Raw genomic sequence first — 27,453 nt, forward strand, 5'->3', positions numbered from 1 at the left:
ACAATGTTCAACTATTTTTTTCCCCATGATTAGACCAAATAGGCTTTTAAGTCTATCAGGGAATCTGACTCTATATCCTCTCAATTGGGAAGGGACAAAAGGTCCAAGACCCTTCTGGTGAAAGGCTAGGCAACAGCATTTTAAGACATCTCTATTTTTCCCTGCAACATACTCATATACTATATACAGCAAATACTTAGAAGTAAAATAAACAAAATACCTTGGAAGTCCTCAGAATTGGGCAATTTGACACCACATACAAAATAATCCTTATGCTCATTCTGTGAATATAACCAAAGAATGAAATTAACTGTTTTTATGTATAAAACAAAGTAACTCTAAATCAAATCTCCAAGATTCAACAGGTCAGTGTTAATTCAAAGACAATATTGTCCTAGACTTAAAATATTATCTTAATTGTTGAAGCTGGGTGATTAGTACATGATGATTCATTATACCACTATATACTTGAAATTTTCTATAATATAAACATTTAAAACATTAGGTCTAAGCAAAAAGCCATATAAAATTTTATCATAAAAATATCCTTTGCCCAATTCATAGCTATAAATGAAAAATCTTAAATAGAATTAATAAGATTTATGAGCAACCTAAAATCCTATTAACTTTCCTCTCAAAATATTAGTCTTTTAAATGAAAAATTAGTCTTCATTCAAAAAAACACATCAAATTTAGCAGATTTGGTTCTTTAAAAAGAATCTAGTCAGTTTTAATAAAGTTTTACTTTTTGCATTTACTCCAAGAAACTATATTTAAAAAACTTAACAGTCTGACAGGAATAGCTGAAGTAATACTAATAAATATAAATTAACTAGTAATTATATTCTTTAAGGAGAGCACATGTACTGTATCTGCATGTATGTGTCAGAAATGGTGGTAGTTGAGCCCGGCCAGTGCAGCTTAGTGGTTGAGTATCGATTCATGAACCAAGAGGTCACTGGTTCGATTCCTGGTCAGGACATATGCCCAAATTGGGGGCTTGACATCCAGTAGGGGGTGTGCAGGAGACAGCCAATCGATGTTTCTCTCTCATCAATGTTTCTCTCTCATCAATGTTTCTGTATCTCTATTCCCTCTCCCTTTCTCTCTCTAAAAATCAGTAAAAATATATTTAAAAAAAAGAAATGGTAGTAGCTGATAATGGATTTGATACTAAAGATTTTGGTATTCTTTCAGACGAAGATGAGCACATCCCTCCAAAAATTAATGGTGGAACTTAATGCCAACCAAATCTAAATCTATTTTTAAAATGGATATTAGCTCCTGAGTGAAATCATGACAGAGCATATGACTAAGACTAGAGCAATGGGTTTTTTCATTGAGAGGAAATTTCAAATAAAAATCATCTTTTACAGCAAAACAAAACATTTTTTCAAAGAATCTGAAACTTACCAAATCAATTGGGTAAATGTAGGAAAGCTCAGATAGTAACTGCCTGCAACGAATTGTCAACTGAGCATTAGTCTTCAGAAAAAGTTCTCTAAGGAGAGGGAAAAAAGTACATTTGTTAAAAAAAATATATGCTTACATTGCTTTCAAACATTTATTTCCACAGAAAAAGATTGCACCGTCTACACTAGGCCACAGAAACTCAGCAGTAGAGGCAAGAATAATATCTAAAATACATCCTGACCTATCTCTAAATACTATCAACCAAGCCAACTCTATACATACTGAGGCCTAGTATGTATGTATACCCTTTAAGGGATGTAAAGGGCATAAATCATCACTAACCAAGCTATATGCCAAGAGCTTACTATATGCTAGGGGCTTTACAAATGTCTTTATTTAATTATTATAACAACACTATTAGGTTGATATTATTATATCCATTTTATAAATAAGGAAACAAGGTTTAAAGAGGACCTATCAGGCAACCACCATCCCATTTAATATGATTTCAGAACATATCCATCTAGTAGTTCCTCAAAAAAATATTTTATTTTTCACTTACAACTACATGTTACAACTATGTAAAAAAAACTGCTGCCATGTTAGGAAAATAATTTAAGAAAAAGAATAAACAAGCAAAAACTATGGCACGAGATGATGCAGCTCTTCTTTTGAACTGCTTAAGAAACATAAACAACAGATGAAACACCTACAGTACAAATACCTGCTCAACTGTATTAAGAATGTAAGGGGGGAAAAAGCATTTAGGAGAAGCTGTCGGTCAAAATGAAATGTAAACGTAGTTGTATAATGCAAACAACACTGCAGACGTAGAGGATCTAATTCTGCTTTCCTAGTGAGTTGGATAAAGAGTAACTTCCAAGAGCCTTGCTTTCCTATCTGCTAATTGAGAGGAATAGACTGGGTCAGTGGTAGGCAAACTGCAGCTCGCGAGCCACATGCGGCTCTTTGGCCCCTTGAGTGTGGCTCTTCCACAAAATACCACGGCCTGGGCGAGTCTATTTTGAAGAAGTGGCGTTAGAAGAAGTTTAAGTTTAAAAAATTTGGCTCTCAAAAGAAATTGCAATCGTTGTACTGTTGATATTTGGCTCTGTTGACTAATGAGTTTGCCGACCACTGGACTAGGTGAAATCCAAGGTTCTTTCTAGGTATAACATTCTCAAGTCCTCAATTGCTAAGGTTTTTTAAAGAAAAATGCAGGATGAAATTACTTTCCTGAAAAAAAAAATGAGTAAGGATGAGCAAAAGAATAGAGGAGGCAACAAATTAAGCATGTGCTGGAAAAAAGTAAAGAGAAGAAGCATTAGCATTTGTTAAGTGAATGTTGTGGAGTGACTGAAATTAGCTACAGTTGTATAGCACCAATTTACTGAAGGTTATTTGAAAATTAAGCAGAACAATCACCATGGCTCTTAAAAAAAGAAAAAATATATGGTAAAAATAGAGGAGAGGTCTGATAACAACGTGGAGGATAAACTGGAAAGATGGAGAATGATGTTAGAGAGATCATCTAGGAGCTGTTGAGGTAATCCAAATGAGCTAACATTAAACAGGAGTAAATCTAAAGAAATTACTGAAGAAAAAACTATCAACTCTACTACATGTTGAAGACAGAAAGAGGAGAAGATTCAGACATCAAGTCATGGTGCTATGACCTTGAAAACTAAACAGTTCTCATTTCTGATTATGAGTATATACTAGGAGCTTTAATAAATGCCTCTATCACAGTGTCTGACACGTATGACACATAGTAAGTGCTTAATATATATTTGTTGAATAAATGAATATGGCCCTGAGGTGTGTGGAATACAAATTAATAACAGCAACTTTTAAAGAATCCTACTTTTCCAAATCCTATCCTCAAAGCAAACTTGACACTCACAACAATTATTCTCAGAGTTTCATTTACCTTTTTGCAGTACACTCTTTCCTCAACTCATTTAGGGATTCCTTCTGGAGTTGAAGCTTGAGGTGCTCAGTTGAAAATGTACTGCCTAGAGGGAGATGGAAGAAGACAAGTCCACATGTAATAGTGCACAGAGAGATGCTCAATCACAACCAAACAGGCACAGCCCAGTCACGACTGTGAGAGGAAAATAAAGAGTTAAAAGGCAAAACAGGTTGGGTATTGAGGTCTTCTGGAGAGGATTAACTGGAATAAGTTTCCCTACTGGTTTAATTTTTATAAACGTCCAGCCTTTAGCAGCTGTCAGAGAGTAAGCATCTAAGATTCCCTGCGTACAGATTTCTGGATTGCTGACCAATAAATCCTGGTTGGATTTCAAAATTCAAACAACTTCATTTCTTTAAAAAAAGTGGCTACAAGTTCTGGGTGTTAATGATGATTCACTAAAGGTTCATCAATTGTAACAAACATACCACTGTGGTGGGAGATGTTGACAATGGGGGAGGCTGTGCACATGTAGGGGTGTATGAGAATTCTCTGTGCCTTTTGCTCAATTTTGCTATGAACCTAAAACTGCTCTAAAAAATAAAGTTCATTTTTAAGTGGTTAATTTCTGTTCTACCAAAAATGCTATATAACAACATTACTATATGTTTTTACTATCATATTATTCATAAGTATATGTAGTTTTAGCTACAATCACATGTACAGAAAATATATATTCTGATTTTTCCACATTATGTCACAAGCATTTTTATATGTTTACAGATAATCTGATTTATGATGTTTAATGGCTGTATAAAATTCAACTCCATGGATGTAAATTATATGAATATTTCACATTCTAACTGATACCCCATACCTTAATCCTAATACAGGACATTTAATTTTCTTTAAGTGGTTGCTGTAGCACTGCAATGATTAATATTTGTGTTTATGTGCCTATTTTTTGTATTTATATCAATTTTTGGAACTTCCATTTAGATTTATGTGATCACAAAATCCTTTTACATCTTCCTACTCTAAGAAAATGAGGGTCTTACATTCTTGACAATCCAGGCCTGCCTGATAATTCCAGCAGTCCTGAAGCATAGAGAAAGTCTTAGATCCTGATAACACTAAGCTGTAGATCTTACAGAGGAATTTAGTTTTGTGAACTCTGATCCAATAGGAAAGGGTGCCCTATACTCTTTTGCCCATCTCCTATAGGGAGGAACAAGAAGTAGATTAACTGACCAAAGTAGTACTCAATTTACCAACCTAGGTAATTTTATCAACATTTCTAAGCACCTTATTTTTCTGCCTCAACTATAGTTAAGTGATAGTAAGTTGGTAGCTCTGCCTCCAAAATAGAACTTAATCAAGGAACACCACCTATCTTCTTTAGCGCCAATATAATTCCGCCCCAAATCTTCAACCTCAATGATTCCAGAAAACATTTAGGTTAAAAACTTCCACCCTCCACACCATGTACTTTCTACCAGAATGCACACAAATTCTTCTACCACTACGGAAATTTGCAATATTATTCTTCATAAATAAATTAGGCTGCCTCAACTCTAATACTGCTGGTGAAACCACAAATAGGAACAAAACAGATCCAGGCTTCAAGAAGCAAATGTATATACCCTCCTTAGTTTTGAAGACTCTCCAGAACGTATTACATGACCAAAGGGGTGGAGGGGGTGGTGGAGACTTGCAGAGTGAAGGAAGGAAAATTAAAATTTAAGAATATATTAGCCAGCTAACATATAGGGTAAAATATTGACAATAGGTAAATCAGGATGAAGAATATAGGTGGTCTCTGTACTCTTCTTATTCTTATAATTTCTCTATAAGTTTAAGATGATTTCCAAATAAAAAATAAAAGAGTTGATCCAAACCCAGAAAGGGGTCACCTGTGAAGCTATGGTTTTCCACAGGCTTTAGAATGCACACTGGCACCCTCACTCCCAAACATATCAGGCTCAATTTTCTATCAAAAGGTAATACACCTCATTGGTTATTAGTGGACTCTGGAACAAAACTGAGTTTAGCTAGGCTCATACAGAGAAGAGCTAAGTATTTGAAGATATCTCAAAAAATAACCTAAATTCCAAAAGTCACATTATAAGGAGTAATAATACTGAGGCAATGATGTGCTCAATCTCTTTAGATGTTGTTCAGGTTATGTATCACCATCTTGAATATTACATGATTGGTGTTGTGTCCTAAAAATAGTGCTGCCGGTGGAAATGGGGTTCTTTCCCGGGATCACAAGAATAGCATTCTGAGAGACCCATACAGTGGGAAGTTGTGTCATGACAAGATTTATTTGGGTGGAGATAGAAGGTTGTTCCAGGTTTCCAATGTCTCTTCTCCATCCGTCCCACCTTGGAAAAAATCCAATTTTGTTTTCATTAAGCCCAGAAATAGGGCCAATGTCTAGAGATTGTGTGCCATGTCAAAGTTTAGTCCAGTTCCTGACTGTGTTATGGCCGGCTGGTGCTGCTATATCCAGTACCCAGGCTGGGCTTGGAGACTGCTTAAAGTTCACACAGCTACGAGCCACACAGATGCTAGGGCTATATGGCTGCTACAGAGACAGTGTGTGAACAAACCTGGCAAGCCTGTTACCAGAGAGAAAGCTTCTTTGTTAAGTTGTGATTATATTATCACTAGAGGCCCGGTGCATGAATTCATGCATGGGTGGGGGTCCCTTGGGGTGGCCTACAGAGATTGGGCCGAAACCCTCAGTACAATGCTGCCTGCCGCTCCTGCCAGCCACTCCTGCTCATCCCGGCCCCGCTGCGCCTGCCTCAAGCTTGCGCCCAGTCAGTCCCGATCTTGAGAGGCTCATGCCGCTGCAGCGGTACTCATCAGCCAGCCGTGGACCTTGCGTCTGGCGCCCAACCAGGGGGTGAGGGGTGCGGGACATGATGGGCCCTCCGGGTGAGTGGTGGGACACCCTTGCTGGCCTGGGATCTGGATCCATCCCACTGATGTTTGCGCCGGTTGTCGGGAGCCTTTATATCATTTCTTCCTTGTGGGGTGTCTAGGGAGGAGAAGCAGCTGCGGATTGTGCCTGAGGCACCAGTCTGTGGGTGCCTCACCTGTTCTCCAGAGATTGGATCTACAGGACTACTGAGGGAGTGAGTAGCTGCTGCCCGGCTGGTGGACCACTGGGATGGGTCGGTCAGCTGAGCGGCGCTCCCGCTGTGGGAGTGCAGTGACCACCAGGGGCAGCTCCTGCATCGAGCATCTGCCACTTGGTGGTCAGTGCATGTCATAGCGACCAGTTGTTCGGTTGTTTGGTTGCTTAGGCTTTTATATATATAGATGGGCTTGGGAAAGACCAGGCTTTTCTTCAAGTTAACCACTCAACTTTCCAAGCTTTCATGTACTTCTGATGGATCCACCCCCTAACCAATCTATTTCCTAAATCTTCTGGGGCAGTGGTCGGCAAACTCATTAGTCAACGGAGCCAAATATCAACAGTACAACGATTACAATTTCTTTTGAGAGCCAAATTTTTTAAACTTAAACTTCTTCTAACGCCACTTCTTCAAAATAGACTCGCCCAGGCAGTGGTATTTTGTGGAAGAACCACACTCAAGGGGCCAAAGAGCTGCATGTGGCTCATGAGCTGCAGTTTGCCGACCACGGTTCTGGGGTTCTGTGTTCCTTATCCAATGCAATCCTTTTCCCAGGCTAGACAAACAAGACTCTATGGTTGTCAACTTGGCTGCTCATGCCTCATAGAAGCACTTTCCCCCATTGTCTGAGCCAGTAGACCTGGGAGATTGAAAAGTCAGTTCTTCCTCCCTATACAGGTTGTAGGGCAATGCTGCAATCCCCTGGGATTTGTGAAGCAGTAGCTTCCTGGTTAAGCAGGCTTATGCTCCCTAGTTGATTATCCTATTTAATAAAGACAGAATATGCAAATTGACCGTCACTCTGTGGCAAAAGATGACAACGCCCACAGCCAATAAGGAGGGAATATGCAAATTGATGTGACAAAGATGGCAGCAGCCGGAGCGGGATGCCTGCTATAAGAGAGGGGTGGGGGGTGGAGGGAGCTTCAGGAGGGCGGCAGGACCAGAGTGAAGGCGGAAGGCGGTGGCCAGAGCGAAGGCCCGGGTCCCGGGTGCTGGAAGGAAGCCAGTGCTGGCAGCCAGGGGGAGGAAGGCCTATTCTTGCACAAACCTTCATGCATCAGGCCTCTAGTACTTAATAATGTCTGATTTCCTTTGCTCCCTTCCTTTATTTATTTTAACTTTTTTTTTTCAGAGAGGGAGAGGGAGAGAGAGAAACATCAATGATGAGAATCATTGATCAGCTGCCTCCTGCACACCCCACACGGAGGATTGAGCCCACAACCCAGGCATGTGACCTGACTGGGAATCGAACTGCAACCTCCTGGTTCCTAGGTGGATGCACAACCACTGAGCCATGCCAGCAGGGCTGCTCCCTTCCTTTATTAATATTTAGCTACCTATGCTAACAATATCACATGCAGAATCATTGATGTCCATGTGTATGCCCCACTTATCTAAATTTCCACCCAGATTTAACATTGATTGATGTCTTCTGCTTGAATCAATCTTTACTATGGTTGCAAAATATAACATTCCAACTTCAGTACTCCCTCCATATCTATTAGTCAGCACTCAGCACTCTTCTAAAAGCAAGAGACCTCCCTTTTTTCATTAGCAATCTTTTATCAATATGGAACTATGAATTTCATGTTTTCAATGATTTATACTTCATTACTGTATATTTTTAGTGCTCAAGTGGTACCAGATTTGGCCAGTGGAACTCTCTTCAGCCTTGTTCCAGTGTCTTTCTGACACACTTCAATTATGTTATTCAAAATATTACTTATCATTTTAATTTCTGTAGGAGCTGTAGTGATGTTTCCTCTCTCATTCCTGATATTGGAAATTTGTGCTTTCTCTTTTTTTATTTGGTCAGTCTGGCTGGAGGCTTATCAATTTTATTAACTGTTTCAAAAAACATCTTTTTGTTTCATTGATAGCCTTTACTCTTTTTTTGTTTGCAATTTCACTAATTTCTGCCCTTGATTATTTCCTTCTATTTGATTCGAGTTTAAGTTGCTCTTCTTTTCTAGTTGTTAAGGTACAGTGTTAAAGTATTGATAGAAGACCTTTCTTCTTTTCTGTTATAAGCATCACAAATATAAATTCCCTCTAAGCTCGTATCCCTTTAAATGTTAATACATTTTCATTTTCATCCAATTAAAAATATTTTCTCATTGTCCTTGTTGTTTCTTCTTTGACCTAAGATTTATATATGAGTGTGTTGTAAATTTCCAAGTATTTGGAATTTTTCAGACATCTTTCTGTCAGTGATTTCTAGTTTCTATTTTGGTGAGAGATGATACTTTATATTATTCTGAGTCTTTTATTTGCTTTATTATACCAAAAATGGCCTAACTGAATGTTCCCCATGTACTTCAAAAATATGTACATTCTGCTGGTGCTCAGTAGAGTGGTCTACTCTCAGGTCAAGTTAGTTGACAGTGCTATTAAGGTCTTTTTTTCCTTATTTTCTCTCTACTGGTTCTATAAATTACTGAGAGATGAATGTTGTGGTTCCAACCAGTATTGTGGATTTGTCCTTTCTGTTCTATTAGTTTTTCACACACACACGGGGGGCTGAAGGTGGGGGGGGGGGGAGAGAGAGAGAGAGAGAGAGAGAGAGAGAGAGAGAGAGAGAGAGAGAGGCTCTACTGTAATATTCATACATATTTAGAATTGTTATGCCTTTTCATGAACTGACTTTTTCACCACATTGTGATTTTTTTTTTAATCCTCACCTTGAGGACATGTTTTTATTGATATGAGAGAGAGAGAGAGAAACATCAATTGAGTGCCTCCCTCATGCACTCCAACTGAGGATCGAACCTCAACCTAGGTATGTGTCCTGACCAGAAATCGAACTTGCAACCTTTTTGGTATATGGGATACGCTCCAACCAATTACCTATCTTTACTGTAGGTGATACTTTTAAAAAAATCTTTACCCAAGGATATGTTTTAGAGAGAGCAAGGGTGAGACACACAGAGAGAAATGTCAAGTGAGAGAAACATCAATCAGTTGCCTCCCGTATGCGCCCTGACTAGGATCAATTCCAAACCTTTTGGTGTACAAGCAACACTCCAACCAAAACTCTTTATTCAGAAGTCTACTATGCCTGATGGTGCAAAAGCATGTTTACAGTTGTTCTTATGGAAAAATAACACAACAATAAATAATAACACAACAATAAATAATAACACAAGAATAAACTGTGGCCTGAATGGTGTGGCTCAGTGGTTGAACATCGACCTATGAACCAGGGCATTACAGTTCAATTCCCGGTGAGGGCACATGCCCGGGTTGTGAGTTTGATCCCCAATGGGAGGGATATGCAGGAGGCAGTCCATCAGTGATTCTCTCTCATAATTGATGTTTCTATCTCTTTCTTCCTTTCCCTTACTCTCTGAAATCAATAAAAATATTTTTAAAAAAAAAATAGACAGTGTTTCACATACTCACAACTGTGAAACTACTTTTGCCCCACTCTATATATAGCTACTCCAGCCTTCTTTTGATTAGTATTTACATGGCATACTTTTTTCATTTTTTACCTTTACCTAAGGAGTATCTATGTCTTTATATTTAAAAAAAATAAAAGTGGTTTTCTTGCAGATAGCATTTAGTTAGGCCTTTTTTTGATATAAAATCTAAACAATCTCTTTTTAATTGCAGTATTTAGACCATTTACACTTAATATAATCACTGATATGTTTAAAGTCTACCATTTTACAAGTTATTTTCTATATATCCCATCTATTCTTTGTTCCTTTATCCTGATTTTTTTATGCTTTTGGATTGAGTCTTTTTTTGTAGTTGCCCCTGAGTTTACAACATAGAATTTTAATTAATAAAGTCTACCTTCAAATAATATTATACCATTCAAATAGAGTGTAAAAACCCAAAAAGAGTACACTCCTAATTCTTACCTTCCCCACTATTCAAATTCTTCATACATCTTACTTTATGCATGTTATAAACCCTAAAACATTGTTATTTGTACATTTTTAAAAATCAATTGTTTTTTAGAGCAATGAAAAATCAGAAAAAAATGCCTTTATAATATCTTCATTTCAACCATTTCCAGAAATCTCCAATTTTTATGTAGAGCCATGTCTTTGTCTGGTATCATATTCCTTTAACCTTTCTTGGGGTGTAGGAGTGCTGATAATGAATTATCTTAGTTGTATCTGAAGGAGTATCTTTGAGCTTCAGTTTGGGTAATTTCTATGACCTATCTTCAAGTTCAGTGATTCTTTCCTCAGTTGTATCATCTACTGATGAGTCTGTCAAAAGCATTCTTTATCTCTGGTACTGTGTGTTTTTATTTATAGCATGTCCATTAGACTGTTTCTTATAGTTTCCATCTCTCAGCTGAAACTTACCATATGTTTGTATATGCTATCCACCTTTCCACAAAAGCCTGAAGCACATTAATCATAGTCATTTTAAATTCCCTCTCTGATAGTCCCAACATCTGAGTCATTTCTGAGTCTCTTTCTGTTAATTTCTTCTCTTGACGTTTTGTTAGTGGTGATGGTGGTGGTGGTGGTGATGGGTGATGGTTTTTTGTTTTGCTTTTCTTGTCTCAAAACCTTTGATTGAATCCTGAACACCAATTGCAGAGCAACAAAGAAAAGGGTATGCTTCTTCTTCTACTTGTAATTTGAGGGTTAAGTCAATACAAGTCTGGTACTGAGCTGTATTTGGGTTTTGTTGCTGCCATGGTTACCTTCAGTGTATCACAACCTTCAAATTTCCTCTAACTTTTTCTTTTGAGGATGATGGTGGTGGAGGGGATTATTGTGCTGCAGGCTTTTTTTTCAACAATGCTGTTCTATCCTCAGTTTTAGGTATCCCCTGTACTTAAGTAAGGGTGCTTACCATGCTCTTGCCTCTCCTCAAGTGGTTAACTACTGTAGCTTGTTATTTTGCGCTTTCTAGCCTAGCTGGGATGTTGCAAAACATCCACTTCCCTCCTCTAGATCTACACCACCAAGGGCGATTTTCCACAATTCTCTGCCCTGCCTCCAAACTTTCTTGTGAACATCTGAGTTAGGTCCATGCAGAATAAACTGGGAGCTGGTGTGAATTGCCTTATATCTGCTATAGTATTATAGCAGCCCACAATAGTGATGAGCAATTTGTTAAGAACAGTAGCTGAATTATTTTACCTTTTATATGGTGCCCCCAACTTCCTCCCATGCTCTACCAGTGGTGAATCAGTCCTCACATCTGCCTCTCCTTGGAGATGCTGGTCTTTACTAACATATCTGGTAACTTGGTTGCCCAGCAATCTTGATTCTCTGATAGTAATTTTGTACATCAGTTAGCTTTCTCTTGTTGTTAGGGTGGAAGGGAAGCTCCTCCCATCTTTCTACATCCTATGCAGAAGCTGGAAATCAAATCTGAGGATGTTAATTTGAGGCTTTTAAAACTCTTCTCTGTTCTTTATATTTTCTTTTGGGTCAGCTATTCTGTTTGTTCAATTTGATTTCCTTCATACTGTTTTCCTCAAATATGTGACGACCCTTATTTTTTCCTTCGAACCCATTAATACATGATTAGATTGCTTAGCATATGTAATTAGTGTAGGTTTTCTTTGACACTATAAAGATTTATTTATATAAAAGGCTTTACCCTTGAGTGCCAGCTCAGTGTAAGTGGGCAGGTCCTATTGACAATTAGGCTTTCTTTCAGAGTACATATGTTGAGAGAAGGTAGTACCTTTACTTTAAATCATTACAACTGTCAAATAAGAGAACTTGACTTTGGGATTGTATAAATTTAGGGTATTTCAGTCCTAAGTAGAGCTGCCTTTCATGTTTTCCCTCTGGGTAGATTGTAAAAGTCCAGAATTAGGCTCTGCTCCACCTTGCTACGCCAAACATTCATACCATGGGACCTAACTAGGTCAACAATCCATTATGTACAGAAAGCGATTGGAGCAAATGTTATAGGAAGTTAGTCTAAATTCCTAGAGGAAAGAGAATGGGGCAGTAGGCCCAGCTTTCCTAATTACAGCTCTACCATTCCTCCTCAATTCCAAGTTGAGGTCTCTGAGAGCTCTACCAGAAACCCCCACTGCAGCATTTTCCATTTGTGCTCTAGGTGCAGTTTCTCTCTATTCTAGCTTATCCATCATACAATCCTATCTACTTTGTGTCTTTGAAACTGTGTCAAAATCTTTGCTATTCTGATGGCACCTTCTTTTATTTCACCATCACCATAGATTTACTCTTTATGCACATTTCTTTACTGTCCTATCAATAGGTCATTGAGGGGGAGGGAAAGCAAACGCACATGCTTTGTTTACAGTGTTCCAAAACTGCTTTCTGAAATGTTTGTCCCTGCATACAGCAATGTTCCACTCTAAAGTGAACCCTCTGTTCAGCAAGAACTCAAGTCAGGCAATTTTAATAACCAACGTCAATGCTGTTGCCTGTAAATCTAAAGCTAGGAAATATGAATTTTGCTCCCATCAATAAAACAAAACACAGACTCTCGAGCCTCTCTCTCACCAGAGAGTTTGGTCTCAGACTGGCCAATGGCCAGCCCCTGTCAAAAATTATAGTTAAAACCAATAAACTGTCATTCTTCTGGGTTTTCTACATCAAATCAGATGACCAAAAAGCAATATACTTCAACTATTTTAGTTTCCCTCCCTGCAAAAATGCCTTTTTTTGTACTATGATTTATGATGTTGCCTTTCTCAAGGGTTAATAGATATTTCTTTCTGTAACTTTTGCAAAATTGCAATTGACTGTATTTCATTATGATATTTAATATCTAGCACATAAGAAACTGCATGCTAAATTCCTCTCAGAATTTAGTGCCAAGAGAAGACTTTTTTCTCCCTAAAGAACTGATATACTTCCTTATAACAGGTAATGAGAAGCAAATAATACTTTTCATAACTTTACACAATTGGCTCGACAGCTTGACAGGTCAGAGCTAATTTTAGTGCTTAAATACAATAGGCAGATCCTATGGGAGGGAGTGAACTGTACTGAAAAGCCCATTAGGAAATCAGAAAGATCTGGGTTAAAATTCTACCTGTGCTACTTTAAGGACTGTAGATAAGTCTCAACTTCCCTGAACTTCATTTTCCTCATCTAGAAAATGGGGATAATTTCACTTTTATTCAATAATTGCATCTCAACCTTCCCCCATGAAGCTCCAAGTGAGCAGAGAAAATTATGTAACTGGCCTGATTTTACTTTAAAAATAATAACCCCAAAACACAAATAGGCACACTGTCCAGCAATTCTACAATTTCCTCATGAGTTTGCTTTCCCACTCTTGGAGATGACTACTCCATACATTACCCCAACTCCTTGAACTTCCCCTAAATCCAATACATAATTATCTTACCTCATACTACCCTGACACAATAGGACTCTTTCACAGTCCTACTCACTACCTAATATGTAAACTCACCTGCACCTATGCCATTTTCTTAGCCTTCTCTTCCTATTCAATGGAAAAGTCAATTATCAGATGGGAGTGGGCTGGAAGATTAATGGGGCAGGGGGCGGAGGGGAAGAGAACCTATGTAATACTTTCAACAATAAAGATTTTTAAAAAAAGAAAAGTCAATCCTCTTCATTTATATGTTAAATTCCTTCTCATCACAACCCATCTCATACTACTTTTTTCCTAACAAATTATGTTCTAGGTACAGTGGCCTCTTTCCTATTCTAGAGTTCAGGCCCTTCCTATGTCCAAGCCTTTTTACTTAGGTTCCCTCCATTGGTACTCCAGAAATTCTTATTTTTTAAAACTGCGCTCCTCAAGCAAACCTTTTCTGAGAAATCTCTGTAAAGATGGTCTCCCACAGTTACATTCTATCACTGCAGCTTGTTTCTAGTACTTGCCACAATCTGATATTTAATTTATCCGTTGGCTTCTTATTGACTATCTTATCCACTAAGTAAGTATCCAAAACCGGAAGTCTTAACTCTTCCCTTTTCTCTCTTTACCCCAACATCTGCTTATCCTCCAGTATTTGTCTTGGTGAACAGTTGTCCAAACCAGAAATCAGAAACTATCCCAAACCCTCTCTCCCCCTCTCTCCTCAAATCTACTAAGCCATTAACAGTAGAGTCTACCATCTAAATATCTTTTGGACCTATACCTCCAGCCTCCCTTTACATTTCCAATCTGTTTATATTTTAATTATGTATTGTTAGATTACTATAATACCTTCCTAAATGGCAATTCTCTATCCTCAACTCCTCAAAGAGAACTTCCTAAAATATATATCTAATTTCCATTTTTATTGTGATCAAGACAGTCCTATCTATTTTTTGTCTTTGAAAATTTGCTTAAGTTATTTCAACACTAGGAACCCAGTGTGCAAAATCGCGCGGCACCGCCAACCCACCTGCAGCCCTGCCTTGACACCAAACCTGTCCATACAGAGCTCCAGCGTGCCTGGCCCAGCACCCAAACTCTCTGGCCTTCTCTGGCAGCTTCAAGCCCTGCCCTTAGTCCCTCAAGTTGCCTCGGCTGGTCCCGCCTTCTCTGGGCGCCTCCCTGCTTCCGCCCCGTCTCCGGAGCAATGCAGCGGCTCCACCCCGTCATGGTGCCAGAGGAGAGCACGGAAGACTACCACCTGCTGTGCTGTGCTCCTTCCCCTGGCGGGTGGGCCACAGGGCACTCAGAGTGTGAGCGGTGGGTGGCGAAGGACTGATGAGGGGGTTGTTATGGGCTCTCACCCCTGCCCTCCCCAGCAGGGGATGGTCCCACCTCCTCCGGGCGACTCCCCGCTTCTGCCCCATCTCTGGAGCAATGCCCTAGCTAATATGCTAATGACTTGGTCGTTACCTGTTACGGCGTCCTGACAATTAGCATATTAGCTCTTTATTAGTATAGATCTTCAAACCTTCCAGCATAAACTTGCTTTATAATTAGGTCATTCTTTACCTCTCTGGACTCTCCTGTGAACCTTAACTCAAATGTATCCTTAGTTGAAGCCTTACTGGAATTACCTGCAATTCTCTAATCTATTTCCATGCCTCTGTATAAACTGTTCCTTCTACCTGGAAAGTCTTACCTTTTCCCCCTATCTAGCTATCTACTAGTTACTCTTCTAGACTTAGCCCGCATCACTTCCTATACTGGGTATTCTGATTTTCAGATGCTCATCTTCTGTGTCCCTATAGCACCTTCAACATATCTTTGTCATATATTAAAGCACACCTGTTGTTCTGTTTCTAACATCTTACAGAGTGCTGGTTGTTTGTATGTGTCCCATAAATGACGAATAAAAGAACTGATGAAGGCACATGTACACATTCACACATACTCAGTGCTCTTCCCATTTCCTTTTCATGCCTAATGATCTCTTTTACTCCTGTGTTGAACCATCTAATTGTAAATGTGTTTTTGGTAAATGCCATTTCTAATGTGTTTTGGGAGTAAGAAGAGAAAAAAAATCATAATAAACCAAAGTAAAATTTTGTTAGGTGACTTATTTCTACACATTTATACTTTGCACTGCAAAGGGGGGAGATTAAAATATGATAGTTTGACTTCCCTATAATCCAATCAAGTCATTACTGGAATAAATAATTACAAACTTCTTACAATCCAATCAATCATTACTAGAATAAATCATTACAAATATATGAAAAATGCATCATTCTCAGAAGAAAATCTGAGGTTTACTTAAGACCCACATTTATTCTCACAACCACCAAATTGTCTGGCTTTTACTGACTTTCACAAGCTGCATACAATACCAATAGCTGAAAGTAAATAATCTTGAATAGCATAAATTCCAGGAGAAAATTGTCCCCAGGTTCAAAAATTTTTGAAAGGCAGATATTAATAATTTTTAAGGAAGTCTGTTTAGGAATTTCTGTCAGATGGCTCTAAAAACATCAGAACACACACAGAGACTAATAAATTTAAATGTTACCATCATTTCAAATAAATGAATTATAAAATTTGTGAGGTGTAATTTTTCAATTTGTGACCTTATGACATAAAAGAAGAAAATTATTACATAATACTTAATAAAATATCTTTACAACTTCAAATAACAATCTAGGGGACCTTTGACAGAAACTTTAAGTACTGATTTAAATATATTATATGAGTCTTCTTTTATTTGAGATGCAGGCTAAAAGAACAGACTAAGTTGTTGACCAAGTCAAAATCTAATTAAATAGAACAAACTAGATATATAGTTCACCTTATTACTAAACTTTATTATAAAATGACAAAAAGAAATCGTAAGTGCTGGGAAAGTAATATAAAACATTTCTTATTTTGGTGATAAAAAATCTAAATTTTTCATACCCTGGAATTGCCAAGAAGAACTGCTTTTTTCCAAATCTGAGCAATGAAATCTTATATCTTTTACACACAATGTCACTAAAACAATGTATTTGTGCTTGCTTACCAAAACGAATTAAAGAATCTGTAAAATAGAAGTTGAATATAGCTAGTTACAGAATCCCAAGAGGTGGGTCCATCAAATGTCTTTCCAGTGAACAAATGACATCATTAGACATACTTGGGTCAGAGAATCTTACTTTGAAAACTAAAGCATTCATAAAAAAGGTGAACAAATCCTCATCTTTTCTGCCCCTATCCTCCTGAGACAAGTAGAATCTCAGAGCTATAAGAAATCTTGACTATTTCAAAATTTTGTTTGGTTTGTTTGTAAAAAGGAAATATATCCAAAAAAGTTGAATGACTTGTCTAAAGACAGACTGAGAGAACAGGTCTTTAATTCCAATCTCTTGATTAAGATAAGACCAAATCAAAAAAATCATTGGGAAACTCATTTCACCCATCCTGTAATAAAAAGGAACACAACAGAACCAAATTCTCCATCTGTTAGTCCACAGACCAAATGGAAAACTAGCAAACCACCAGTCAGTTTATTTGCTTGACACATACTAGAGAAAGGAATAATGATATTATGCTTAGTAGAAACAAGATAAACTTTGGAATCAAAGAAATCTAAATCTGAATTTGGACGTGTTATTTATTTGTGTGACCTTAGGAAATGTCTCTGAGTCCTAGTTCTTTACCCCAGGAAAAAAGGGGTAAAAGTTATGATCTCTAGGGCTGTCTTAAGAACAAAATGATATCCTGTAAGTGAAATATCTGGCATATTACATAATGGATCTTGATAAAAGTTATCTGTTTCATAGGATTTATGTAGGATTCAAATATATGTATTCTGCAAGGCTTTAAATAGTATGGAACAGTGAGAAAAGCACAGAATTTGGGGACAAAAATCTGGATCTACATCTCAACTTGGTTTCCAACTGTCTGTCTGTAGCTGGCCAAGTCACTTACCATCTCAGAATCTCATATATAAAATGAAAGTAACAATATTTGCCACACTTAGCTTTCAGGATTGCTTTAAGGATCAAATATGGTAATCTTTGTACAAGTACTGTCTAAGTATAAAGAACTACATATGTAATTGTTACTATTAAAAAACTAATTGCATTAAAAAATAGCTTCTTCCTACAATGATTAGAGAATTCTGATTTTGAAAAGTTAATATCACTCCCCAGGCACCATTATCCTCAGTTCTTGAATTTTATCAACATTTATAAAATGTATTTAGGTTTTACTAAATACATTTCCTCAAGACCAATGTTTCTTACCATTTTCTAAACCAAATTTCAAGCAAACTAATTTAGATAAAGTGTTGTGGCTTCCCAAAGATTTGGGGGTTAAGTTAGGGCAAAAGACCCTGTAACTAACATATAATTATTTAATGTAAAGGTTATCCAGCTTGGAATACTAATGAAGGGAAATCTGTTTTTTATTAAATGTCATAAGTTAAACTACTAATATCTGCCAGAAATGAAAATATATACATTAATAAACATTAATATTAAAAAGTTCAGCTCATGACCCAGCTGGAAGTTGCTGTAGACCACAAGTTGTGAACCACTGCCTTTGAGGTATGGGAATGAGAAACTTATGGGTATGGAGTAACAAGGCCCCTCAAAGTAATGTGGCCACTCAGCAGCATGGATAAAAATTATCTTTTTTGCTCTTTCCAATAAATCATCCTGCTGAAATGAATTTTATAAACAAAAACATAAAATACATATCAGGCACCTGGTTTCTTCCAAATGTTTACACAAATTAATCCCTATGGCACTGTTATGAGCTGCTATCCTTACTGCACAGATGTGTATAAAGATGCAGTAGTTAAGTAATTCCTTTATGGTCATTCAGAAAAATCAGTAGCAAAGATTAAATATCATGTATTATTGACTTGGTATCCTCACTGAGCTCTTGGGCTAAGAACCAAGTGCCTAGATAAGCACCAAGTGCCAAAGAGCAGTCTTACTATGTAAGAAGTTACTAGTAATATTCATATTAGCAAACCATTTCACTCCTGGCTAGCAAACACACTACATCAATGCTGCAAAAGCAAGTGAAAAATACATTTTTCTCCTTCATGTTATCAATATCAGGGACTCAATTGCTTTTAAAATATTTTAACTTGGCTCAAGATTCATTAAATACTAGATTTAATTATAAATATAATTGACTTACAATGTAAATATATAAATAACCACAGTGAATGCTGCAGCTGCAGGGCCATTACCCTAACATTAGCAACTGTTAATTTGTCCCTAAGACTTTTGGGGAATTTTTCTTTGCATATATAATAAAAATAATTACCACTGAAAAAATCAGTTGTATTTCTAAATATCAGCAGCAAGTAAAAAGTAAACTTTAAAGATGTTTACAATAGTATCATAAAACATCAAAAAAACAAATAAATTCAATAAATCATGGGAAACATCCATATACCAAAGTTAGTTAATTTCAGTGTTTCACAAAGAAGATCTAATAAAGGCATATACCATTTTCTGGTTTTAGAAGACTCTGTGTAAATCATATATAATCCCCCAATTGTATTGGTAAATATATTAAATGTAGTCCTACGGAAAATCTTAGCAAGATTTTCTTTTCTGTGCAGACATTCATATGAAAATGCAAAAGGACAAGAATAAGGAAGGTGATCTTGAAGAACAACTAAGCAGAAGAACTTTGATAGCAAGATCAATTATAACTTGAGAGAAATGAAAACACTGAGATAATGGCAAAAGAATAGGAAAATAGGTCAATGCACTAGAACAGAGGGTCCTGTACTAGACATACCAGTATATGGTCACCTGGTTTATGATAAAAGTGAAACTGCAGTGCAATGGAGAACAGATGGTTTTCAATAAGTGGTGACTATATGAAAAAAATGAATCTTGACTCTTACCTTACATCATACACAAAAAATCAATCCCTGATGAGTTATAGATATACATGTAAAAAGTACAATAGTAAATCACTTAAGAGAAAACACAGAGGAAGATCTTTGTGACATTAAACTAGACAAATATTTCCTAAATTGGTAAAAAAAAAAAAAGCCTTAAGTTAAAAAAAAAGGCTGATAAAATGGAACTTTAGTTCACGTAAAGGTATCCTATCTAATAAAAGAGTAATATGCAAATTGACCATCACTCCAACACACAAGATGGCTGCCCCCATGTGGACACAAGATGGCCACCACAAGATGGCCAACAGGGAAGGGCAGTTGGGAGGGACCAGGCCTGCAAGGGAGGGCAGTTGTGGGCAATCAGGCCACCAGGGGAGGGCAGTTGGGAGGTACCAGGCCTGCAAGGGAGGACAGTTGGAGGCGATCAAGCCTGCAGAGAAGGGCAGTTAGGGGTGACCAGGCCTGCAGGGGAGGGCAGTTAGGGGCAATCAGGCTGGCAGGGGAGCAGTTAGGCATCAATCAGGCTGGTAGGGGAGTGGTTAGGGGGTGATCCGGCTGGCAGGCAAAAGCGGTTAGGGGCAATCAGGAAGGCAGGCAGGCAAGCAGTTGGGAGTCAGCAGTCCTGGATTGTGAGAGAGATGTCCTACTGCCCATTTAGGCCCGATCCCGGTAGGATCGGGCCTAAATGGGCAGTAGGACATCCCTCGAGGGGTCCCATATTGGAGAGGGTGTAGGCTGGGCTGAGGGACACACCCCTCCCCATGCACGAATTTCGTGCACCGGGACTCTAGTCATTAAAAAATGAACTAACAAGCCACAGAATGTAAGAATATATGTTTAATGCATATTTCAAACAAAGAACCCATATCCATTATATATCAAGAACTCGTATCAAAAAAATTATCAACCACTAAAAAAAAAAAAAAAAAAATGGGCAAAAGGCTTCACAGGTGCTTTACAAACAAGTGGATCTCAATCAGCAAGAAACATATGAAATAATGTTCAACTTCATTAGTCTGTAGGGAAATCAAAATTAAAACTGCAAGGAGATACTACAACATATCCACCAGAAAGGCTAAAATGCAAAAGACAGAGAGTACCAAATGCTGACAAGGATATAGGACAAGAGACAAGGATATAGGACAATACACTGATGGACTAAAAGGAGATAAACTGTCACAACCACTTTAGAAAGCTTGCTCCTAGGTTTATATCCAACAGAAATGCAAAAACAAAAACAAACCAAAAAACCTTCATTAAGAAACATGTACTATAACATTCATGGAAGTAATATCTGTAATAGTCCTAACCTAGAAATTACTAAAATGCCAAAAACAAGAATAAATTCATATTCATAGAATGGAATACTACTGACAGTAAGAAAAAACTAAGACTGTATTACATGAGGTAGAAATGAATTTTACAAACAAATGTTGAAGTAAATCCAGTACATAAAATGTACATATTATGTGATTCTATTTGTGTAAAGTTCAAAATTAGGCAAAATCAATGTTTGGTATAGTAAGTCAAGGTGGCAGTTAGTCTGGCTGAGATGTACGGAATTGAAGGGAGCATCAGGAAGCTTCTGAGATTCTGAGGTCTTCCTATGCTGTTCTTTTTTTTTTTTTTTTTTTTAAATATATTTTATTGATATTTTACAGAGAGGAAGGGAGAGGGATAGAGAGTCAGAAACATCGATGAGAGAGAAACATCGACCAGCTGCCTCCTGCACACCCCGCACTGGGGATGTGCCCGCAACCAAGGTACATGCCCTTGACCGGAATCGAACCTGGGACCTTTCAGTCCGCAGGCTGACGCTCTATCCACTAAGCCAAACCGGTTTTGGCTTCCTATGCTGTTCTTGATGAAGATTCTGCTTACACAGGTGTTTTCACTTTGAAATACAGTGTGTGTGTGTATACATTTGTATATTTTTCTGTATTAATCTTCAAAATACTTAAAAAAATTTTTAAGTTATATCAGCATATTTATACAAAGATGACTATTTGCGCCTATGAAGAAAGGAAAGTGTAAATGTGGAGGTTAGATGATCTGCAAGGTGTTTTTACTTACCTTTGTCCTGTAAAGCAATTTGTTGCTTATGCAGTAATGCCATCTCCCGTCCCAAAGCTTTCTTTTGTCTTTCCAGTTCATTTCGAAGCACCAAAATATTTAATTGCAGGCACTCACTTTCTTTTTTCTAAATAATTAAAAGCACAGAAAAATTTATTAATATAAAAGTCATGGCTATGAATAGTTATACATTCATAATGTTTCAAAATAAATAATGGTTTAGAGCACTTTAATACTCATCTAACTTATCTGTTGAATAACTTAATTATAACCCATAATTTTAATGAATGGAGTACAGATGTAAGAAAAAGAAAATAAATAAATCTAAAGTCTGGGGACAGTTCTTTCTAAGAATCCAAAAGACACTACAAAATACCTCACAACCCTTTCTTAACATCACAACACAGAAAGACAAAAATGAATAACAGAAAAGAAGTGGGAGTTCTCAAAATGTTAAACACAGCAATCCCACTTCTAGGTATGTATACCCAAGAGAATTGAAAACATATCCACACAGAAACCTGAATATGAATGTTCATAGCAGCATTACTTATAACCACCACAGAGTAATTAATCCAAATGTTCATCACTGATAGAGAAATAAAATGTGGCACATCCATGCAATGGAATATTATTTGGCAATAAAAAGAAATAAAGTACTGATATATGCAACAACATTGAAAACATTATGCTAAGTGAAAGACACCAGTTTAAAAATGCCACAGACTCCATTGATATGAAAAGTCCAGAACAGGCAAATCCAAAAAAAACAAAGAGTAGATTTCCATCCTTGCCAAACTGAACCAAGATGCTCTAATATCTTGCAGATTCAGACCTGAGACTTTTATCCCTTCCAGGCAGTAACCAACCAAGCCCCTTACAGTGTCAGTGGACACCACAGGCAGAGCCTGGACTTGCAGAAGTCATAATATCACCCTCTCTGTCCCTCCTGGGTTGTATCAGAGAAGACCTAGTTGTGAGTCAGAAATTTCACTACTATGGAACACAAATAGGCCACCCTATCCCCATGATATCAGTGGAAGCCATGTGTGGGCAATCAAAGCACTCCTATTCCTACTCCTACTCCTCCCAGCCAGGTAAATATCAGTGGAGGTCTAGTGGAGAGCTGTAACTCCAACTGCTGGCTAGCAGTAATGAGCGCGCGCGCGCGCACACACACACACACTCACACACACACACACACCCTAGCTGGATGTCAATGGAAGCAGTTTGGGAACCTGGACTTCTACACCTACCTGGCAGTAATGAGATGCCACCTTTCCCTTCTCCTACCAGAGAGAGAGGTATCAGAGGAAGCCAGGTAAAACAGAGGCTTAAATAAGATCCAGAGACTTATAACTAGAAGCCCAGGGTGCAAAATCATGCAGCCCCACCCACCTGTGCACACCCCGTCGCACTCGCAGCCCCACCCGCGCCTTGCCGCACCACCTACCCGCGTGGTCTTTGGTCATTATGGCATTAGGGCCATAGGCCTTTTATAATATAGACTAGAGGCCTGGGGGAGGAGGGTCCCTCAGCCCAGCCTGCACCCTCTCATAGCCCAGGAGCCCTCAGGGGATGTCTGACTGACAGCTTAGGCCCGCTCCCCGTGGAGAGCGTGCCTAGGCCAGCAGTTGAACATCCTTAGCATTGCCATGGAGGCGGGAGAGGCTCCTGCCACCGCCGCTGCATTCACCAGCCATGAGCCCGGCTTCTGGCTAAGCAGCGTTGCCCCTGTAGGAGTGCACTGACCACCAGGGGGTAGTTGCTGCATTGAGTGTCTGCCCCCTGGTGGTCAGTGTGCGTAATAGTGACTGGTCGTTCCGCCATTCAGTCGATTTGCATATTAGCCTTTTATTATATAGGATACCAAATGTATGATCCATAAAAGAAAAAACTGATAAGTTGGACTTCGTTAAAATTAAAACTTATGCCCAGCACTTAAAATGGCTGCAAGGTGGCTGGCTCCTGACCTAAAAAAAGATGTGGAGTGGGCAGCTACTGCCTGGCCTAAATGAAAATGATACTGAGTATAATTCTGAAGATTAAGACAAATTAGAGAACCCCGAACTTCATTTCCAGGAAGATAAAGATGGGACTATTACAGAAACAGCTATCTCGTATTTCCCTACAGATGGACCATAAAATAAAGAAAGGTAAATGTAAATGCATATGAAGAGTGTCCTTGTAGAATTCCCTTACATATGTGGAATAAATTTCAAGAATCCTATCTAATAAAAGAGTAATATGCAAATTAACCATCACTACATTACACCTACAAGCCACGCCCACCAGCCAATTAGGAGAGAGTATGCAAATTAACCCAACCAAGATGGCTGCGGCCATGGAGTGAGCAGGAGGCTTGGGTTTCCCTGGCAATGGAGGAAGCCAAGCTTTCTGCACACCCTGGCGGCCCAGGCCTCCACTCAAGGCTACAAAGTTTAAATTATAGAAGATAAATAAATCCCAACGAAAATGGCGGCAGCCACAGAGCTGGAGAGAGCAGGAGGCTTGAGTTGCCCCCGGCGATGGAGGAAGCCAAGCTTCTGCAGCACTGGCCTGCCTTGGACTCCACTTTAGGCTACAAAGTTTCAATTACAGAAGATAAATAAATCTCAACAAAAATGGCTGCAGCAACGGAGCAAGCAGGAGGCTTGGCTCTGCTCAAGGCTACAAAGTTTCAATTATAGAAGATAAATAAATCCCAGATCCCAGGGCCTCCTCTTGGGTCACCGGGGGGCGTGGCCGGCCTGCAAACCACCACAGGCCCCTCGCCCAGGCCACCCTAAGCCCCAAGGGAACCCCCACCCTGATCTGGATACCCTTCAGGGCAAACCAGCCAGCCCCCACCTGTGCACCAGGCCTCTATCCTATCTAATAAAAGAGTAATATGCAAATTGACCATCACTCCAACACACAAGATGGCTTCCCCTATGTGGACAAAGATCCTGTCCCCATGTGGACACAAGATGGCCGCCACAAGATGACCAGCAGGGGAGGGCAGTGGGGAGGGACCAGGCCTGCAAGGAGGGCAGTTGTGGGCAATCAGGCCACCAGGGGAGGGCAGTTGGGAGGGACCAGGCCTGCAGAGGAGGGAAGTTGGGGGCGACCAGGCCTGCAGGGGAGAGCAGTTGGCGGGGGGGACCAGGACTGCAGGGGAGGGCAGTTGGGGGGGACCAGGACTGCAAGGAAAGCAGTTGTGGGCAATCAGGCCACCAGGGGAAGGCAGTTGGGAGGGACCAGGCCTGCAAGGGAGGGCAGTTGGGGGAGATCAAGCCTGCAGGGGAGGGCAGTTTGGGGGGACCAGGCCTGCAGAGGATGGAAGTTGGGGGCGACCAGGCCTGCAGGGAAGGGCAATTGGGGGGGGGGGGACCCAGGCCTGCAGGGGAGAGCAGTTGGGGGGGGGGGGGACCAGGCCTGCAGGGGAGGGCAGTTGGGGGGGACCAGGACTGCAAGGGAGGGCAGTTAGGGGTGACCAGGCCTGCAGGGGAGGGCAGTTAGGGGTGACCAGGCCTGCAGGGAAGGGCAGTTAGGGGCAATCAGGCTGGCAGGGGAGCAGTTAGGCATCAATCAGGCTGGCAGGGGAGTGGTTAGGGGGTGATCAGGCTGGCAGGCAGAAGTGGTTAGGGGCAATCAGGAAGGCAGGCAGGCGAGCAGTTGGGAGCCAGCAGTCCTGGATTGTGAGAGGGATGTCCGACTGCCCGTTTAGGCCCGATCCTACCGGGATCGGGCCTAAACGGGCAGTAGGACATCCCTCGAGGGGTCCCATATTGGAGAGGGTGTAGGCTGGGCTGAGGGACACACCCCTCCCCATGCACGAATTTCGTGCACCCGGCCTCTAGTTACATAATAAACACTCTGAACAGAAAACTTTAAGATTCAGAAGGAAAAAAAAAAAATGCTCCAGAAAAGGTAAATTGAAGAATGAAGAAGAATCTCATTGTGAACAGTTTTCAAGTGAAACTCAATGGAAGGAATTTACTCAGTATTTTGGAGTCAATGACAAGTTTGAACCTCCTGTTATAAATTTAAAAAAAAAATTGAGAAGCATAAACCAAGCTGTGGAAAAGTAGAATCTTAAGGAGGCTGAAGAACTCATCAAGCAACTAGCTACCCAAGAGCTTGGTGTAAAAATTGCCAAAGAGATTGCCTGCCTTAATATGATTGAACAATTGTAACAAATGTACCGGCTAATGTAAGATATTAATAACAAAGAAATTGGTGGGGAGAGGTTGGGAGTAGGGGAGAAGAGGAGAAATGGAAATTTTCCGTACTTTCTGCACAATTTTTCTGTAAACCTAAAACAACTCTAAATAATAAAGTGGTTTTTTTTTTTAAGTTATGGAACTATACTTCCAAAAAAGTCAACTTTACTGAATGTTCATTTAATAAAACAAATCTTGGACACATCTACAAGAGACACAATTAATTTTGCTAAATAAGTTTGTTAACTATCTTTCCATAAAAATACTTCCCACTTAAACCTATAAAACCAAGGTTTGAACTTTATTCAGACTCCCTTTTAATCTAGATACCCTGCCAGAATTTGCCTCCAGATAAAATCTGATATCCTACCCCCACAATGAATATATATGTGCTTACACATATTTGCATTCATATGCAAGTACTGCATTTTAAATGGATGTGCCCTTTTCTCCTGGTGTTTGTCAATAGTGTCAATAATATACCTTCCTTGATTTTCCATGACATAAATCTTACCAAAATAGCAATTTGGCTGCACCTAATAAACTCTTGTCTCTGTCCTAAGATATATACCAATTAAACTATAAAAGGAAAAAAGTCCATTCATTAAATAAAATGAATAGGTTACTAAGCCATGGGATAAGCTGGTAGAGAACACTAAAATAGAGTCAGCATCTTTATTTGATTCACATACAATGAGGAATCATGGGCACTCAGCAAGATGAGTAATGGTATGGCCTTATTGAAGGAATGGGCATGGAAAATGACTTTTGGCAGTTGTATATAAAGTACTTTATAGCTATCATTTCTCACCCAAAATGCTTTCTTCCTCATCTCTGAAATACTGATTCTAAACAGATGGCATGAGCTGTTAAAAACATTCAAGCCAGGAAAATAAGCAGAGAAGCTTATTTCCAATTATCATTATTCTATTTGACAGGAAAACTCTATGAAATATGAAATGTTCCTAATCAATTTCTCCTGAACAAAGCAAACATTTAATGAAATGCCTACTTGTGCTTTTAGATAAATAAGAAATGGTTTCTGCTTTCTAAGAGCTTAGGTCTACTGGAGAAAAAAGCCATTTTACTCTGCCAACCTACTGTAAAAAACAGACAAAAGTCAAATAGATGGCTTATCATTAAAGAAAAAAGAATCAAGGAGCAATTTGTTTCTTGTCAATAATGTGATCAGGAAGCCCTAGGGTGTTTTTAGATCACTGAGGAAATAAATATGTAAATTCTTAGGAAGCAATCTTTTTCCACAAAGAAATAAATGTTCAATTTCCTTAACTTAACTTTTTCTACAAAATATATAAACTGAACTCTACCAGGACAGGGGGAAAAATATAAGAAAAAAACAGCTCTTCAGAGAACACAGAGATATGCCAATCTGCTCTGCTACTCCAGGGTACACACACAATTAATATATGTTTTCTAAAATCAAAGAACTGAGGGTACAAGTTAATCTAAATACTAAACTAATACAGGAAGGCA

The 27,453-nt window shown here is 39.0% G+C and overlaps 1 protein-coding gene and 1 pseudogene across 4 annotated transcripts in view; one reads left to right on the top strand and one right to left on the bottom strand.

Moving 5' to 3' along the window:
- Positions 1–27,453, bottom strand: part of UVRAG (UV radiation resistance associated) — a 306,221-nt gene that overhangs the window by 138,676 nt on the left and 140,092 nt on the right. For all 3 annotated transcript variants that reach the window (XM_080688155.1, XM_080688156.1, XM_080688157.1), the window contains exons 8-11: positions 21,755–21,881; positions 3,344–3,428; positions 1,414–1,501; positions 221–281 (exon numbers count right to left, since the gene is read on the bottom strand). In XM_080688155.1, the coding sequence (XP_080544281.1) occupies positions 221–281; positions 1,414–1,501; positions 3,344–3,428; positions 21,755–21,881 (361 nt within the window). The remainder of the gene's footprint in view (positions 1–220; positions 282–1,413; positions 1,502–3,343; positions 3,429–21,754; positions 21,882–27,453) is intronic.
- Positions 23,738–25,932, top strand: LOC308257750 (protein FAM204A-like; annotated as a pseudogene). Its single transcript has 2 exons — positions 23,738–23,979; positions 25,597–25,932. The product of its transcript is annotated as a protein FAM204A-like (transcript).

Source organism: Plecotus auritus, assembly GCF_963455305.1.
Source record: "Plecotus auritus genome assembly, chromosome: 9".
Taxonomy (NCBI): domain Eukaryota; kingdom Metazoa; phylum Chordata; class Mammalia; order Chiroptera; family Vespertilionidae; genus Plecotus; species Plecotus auritus.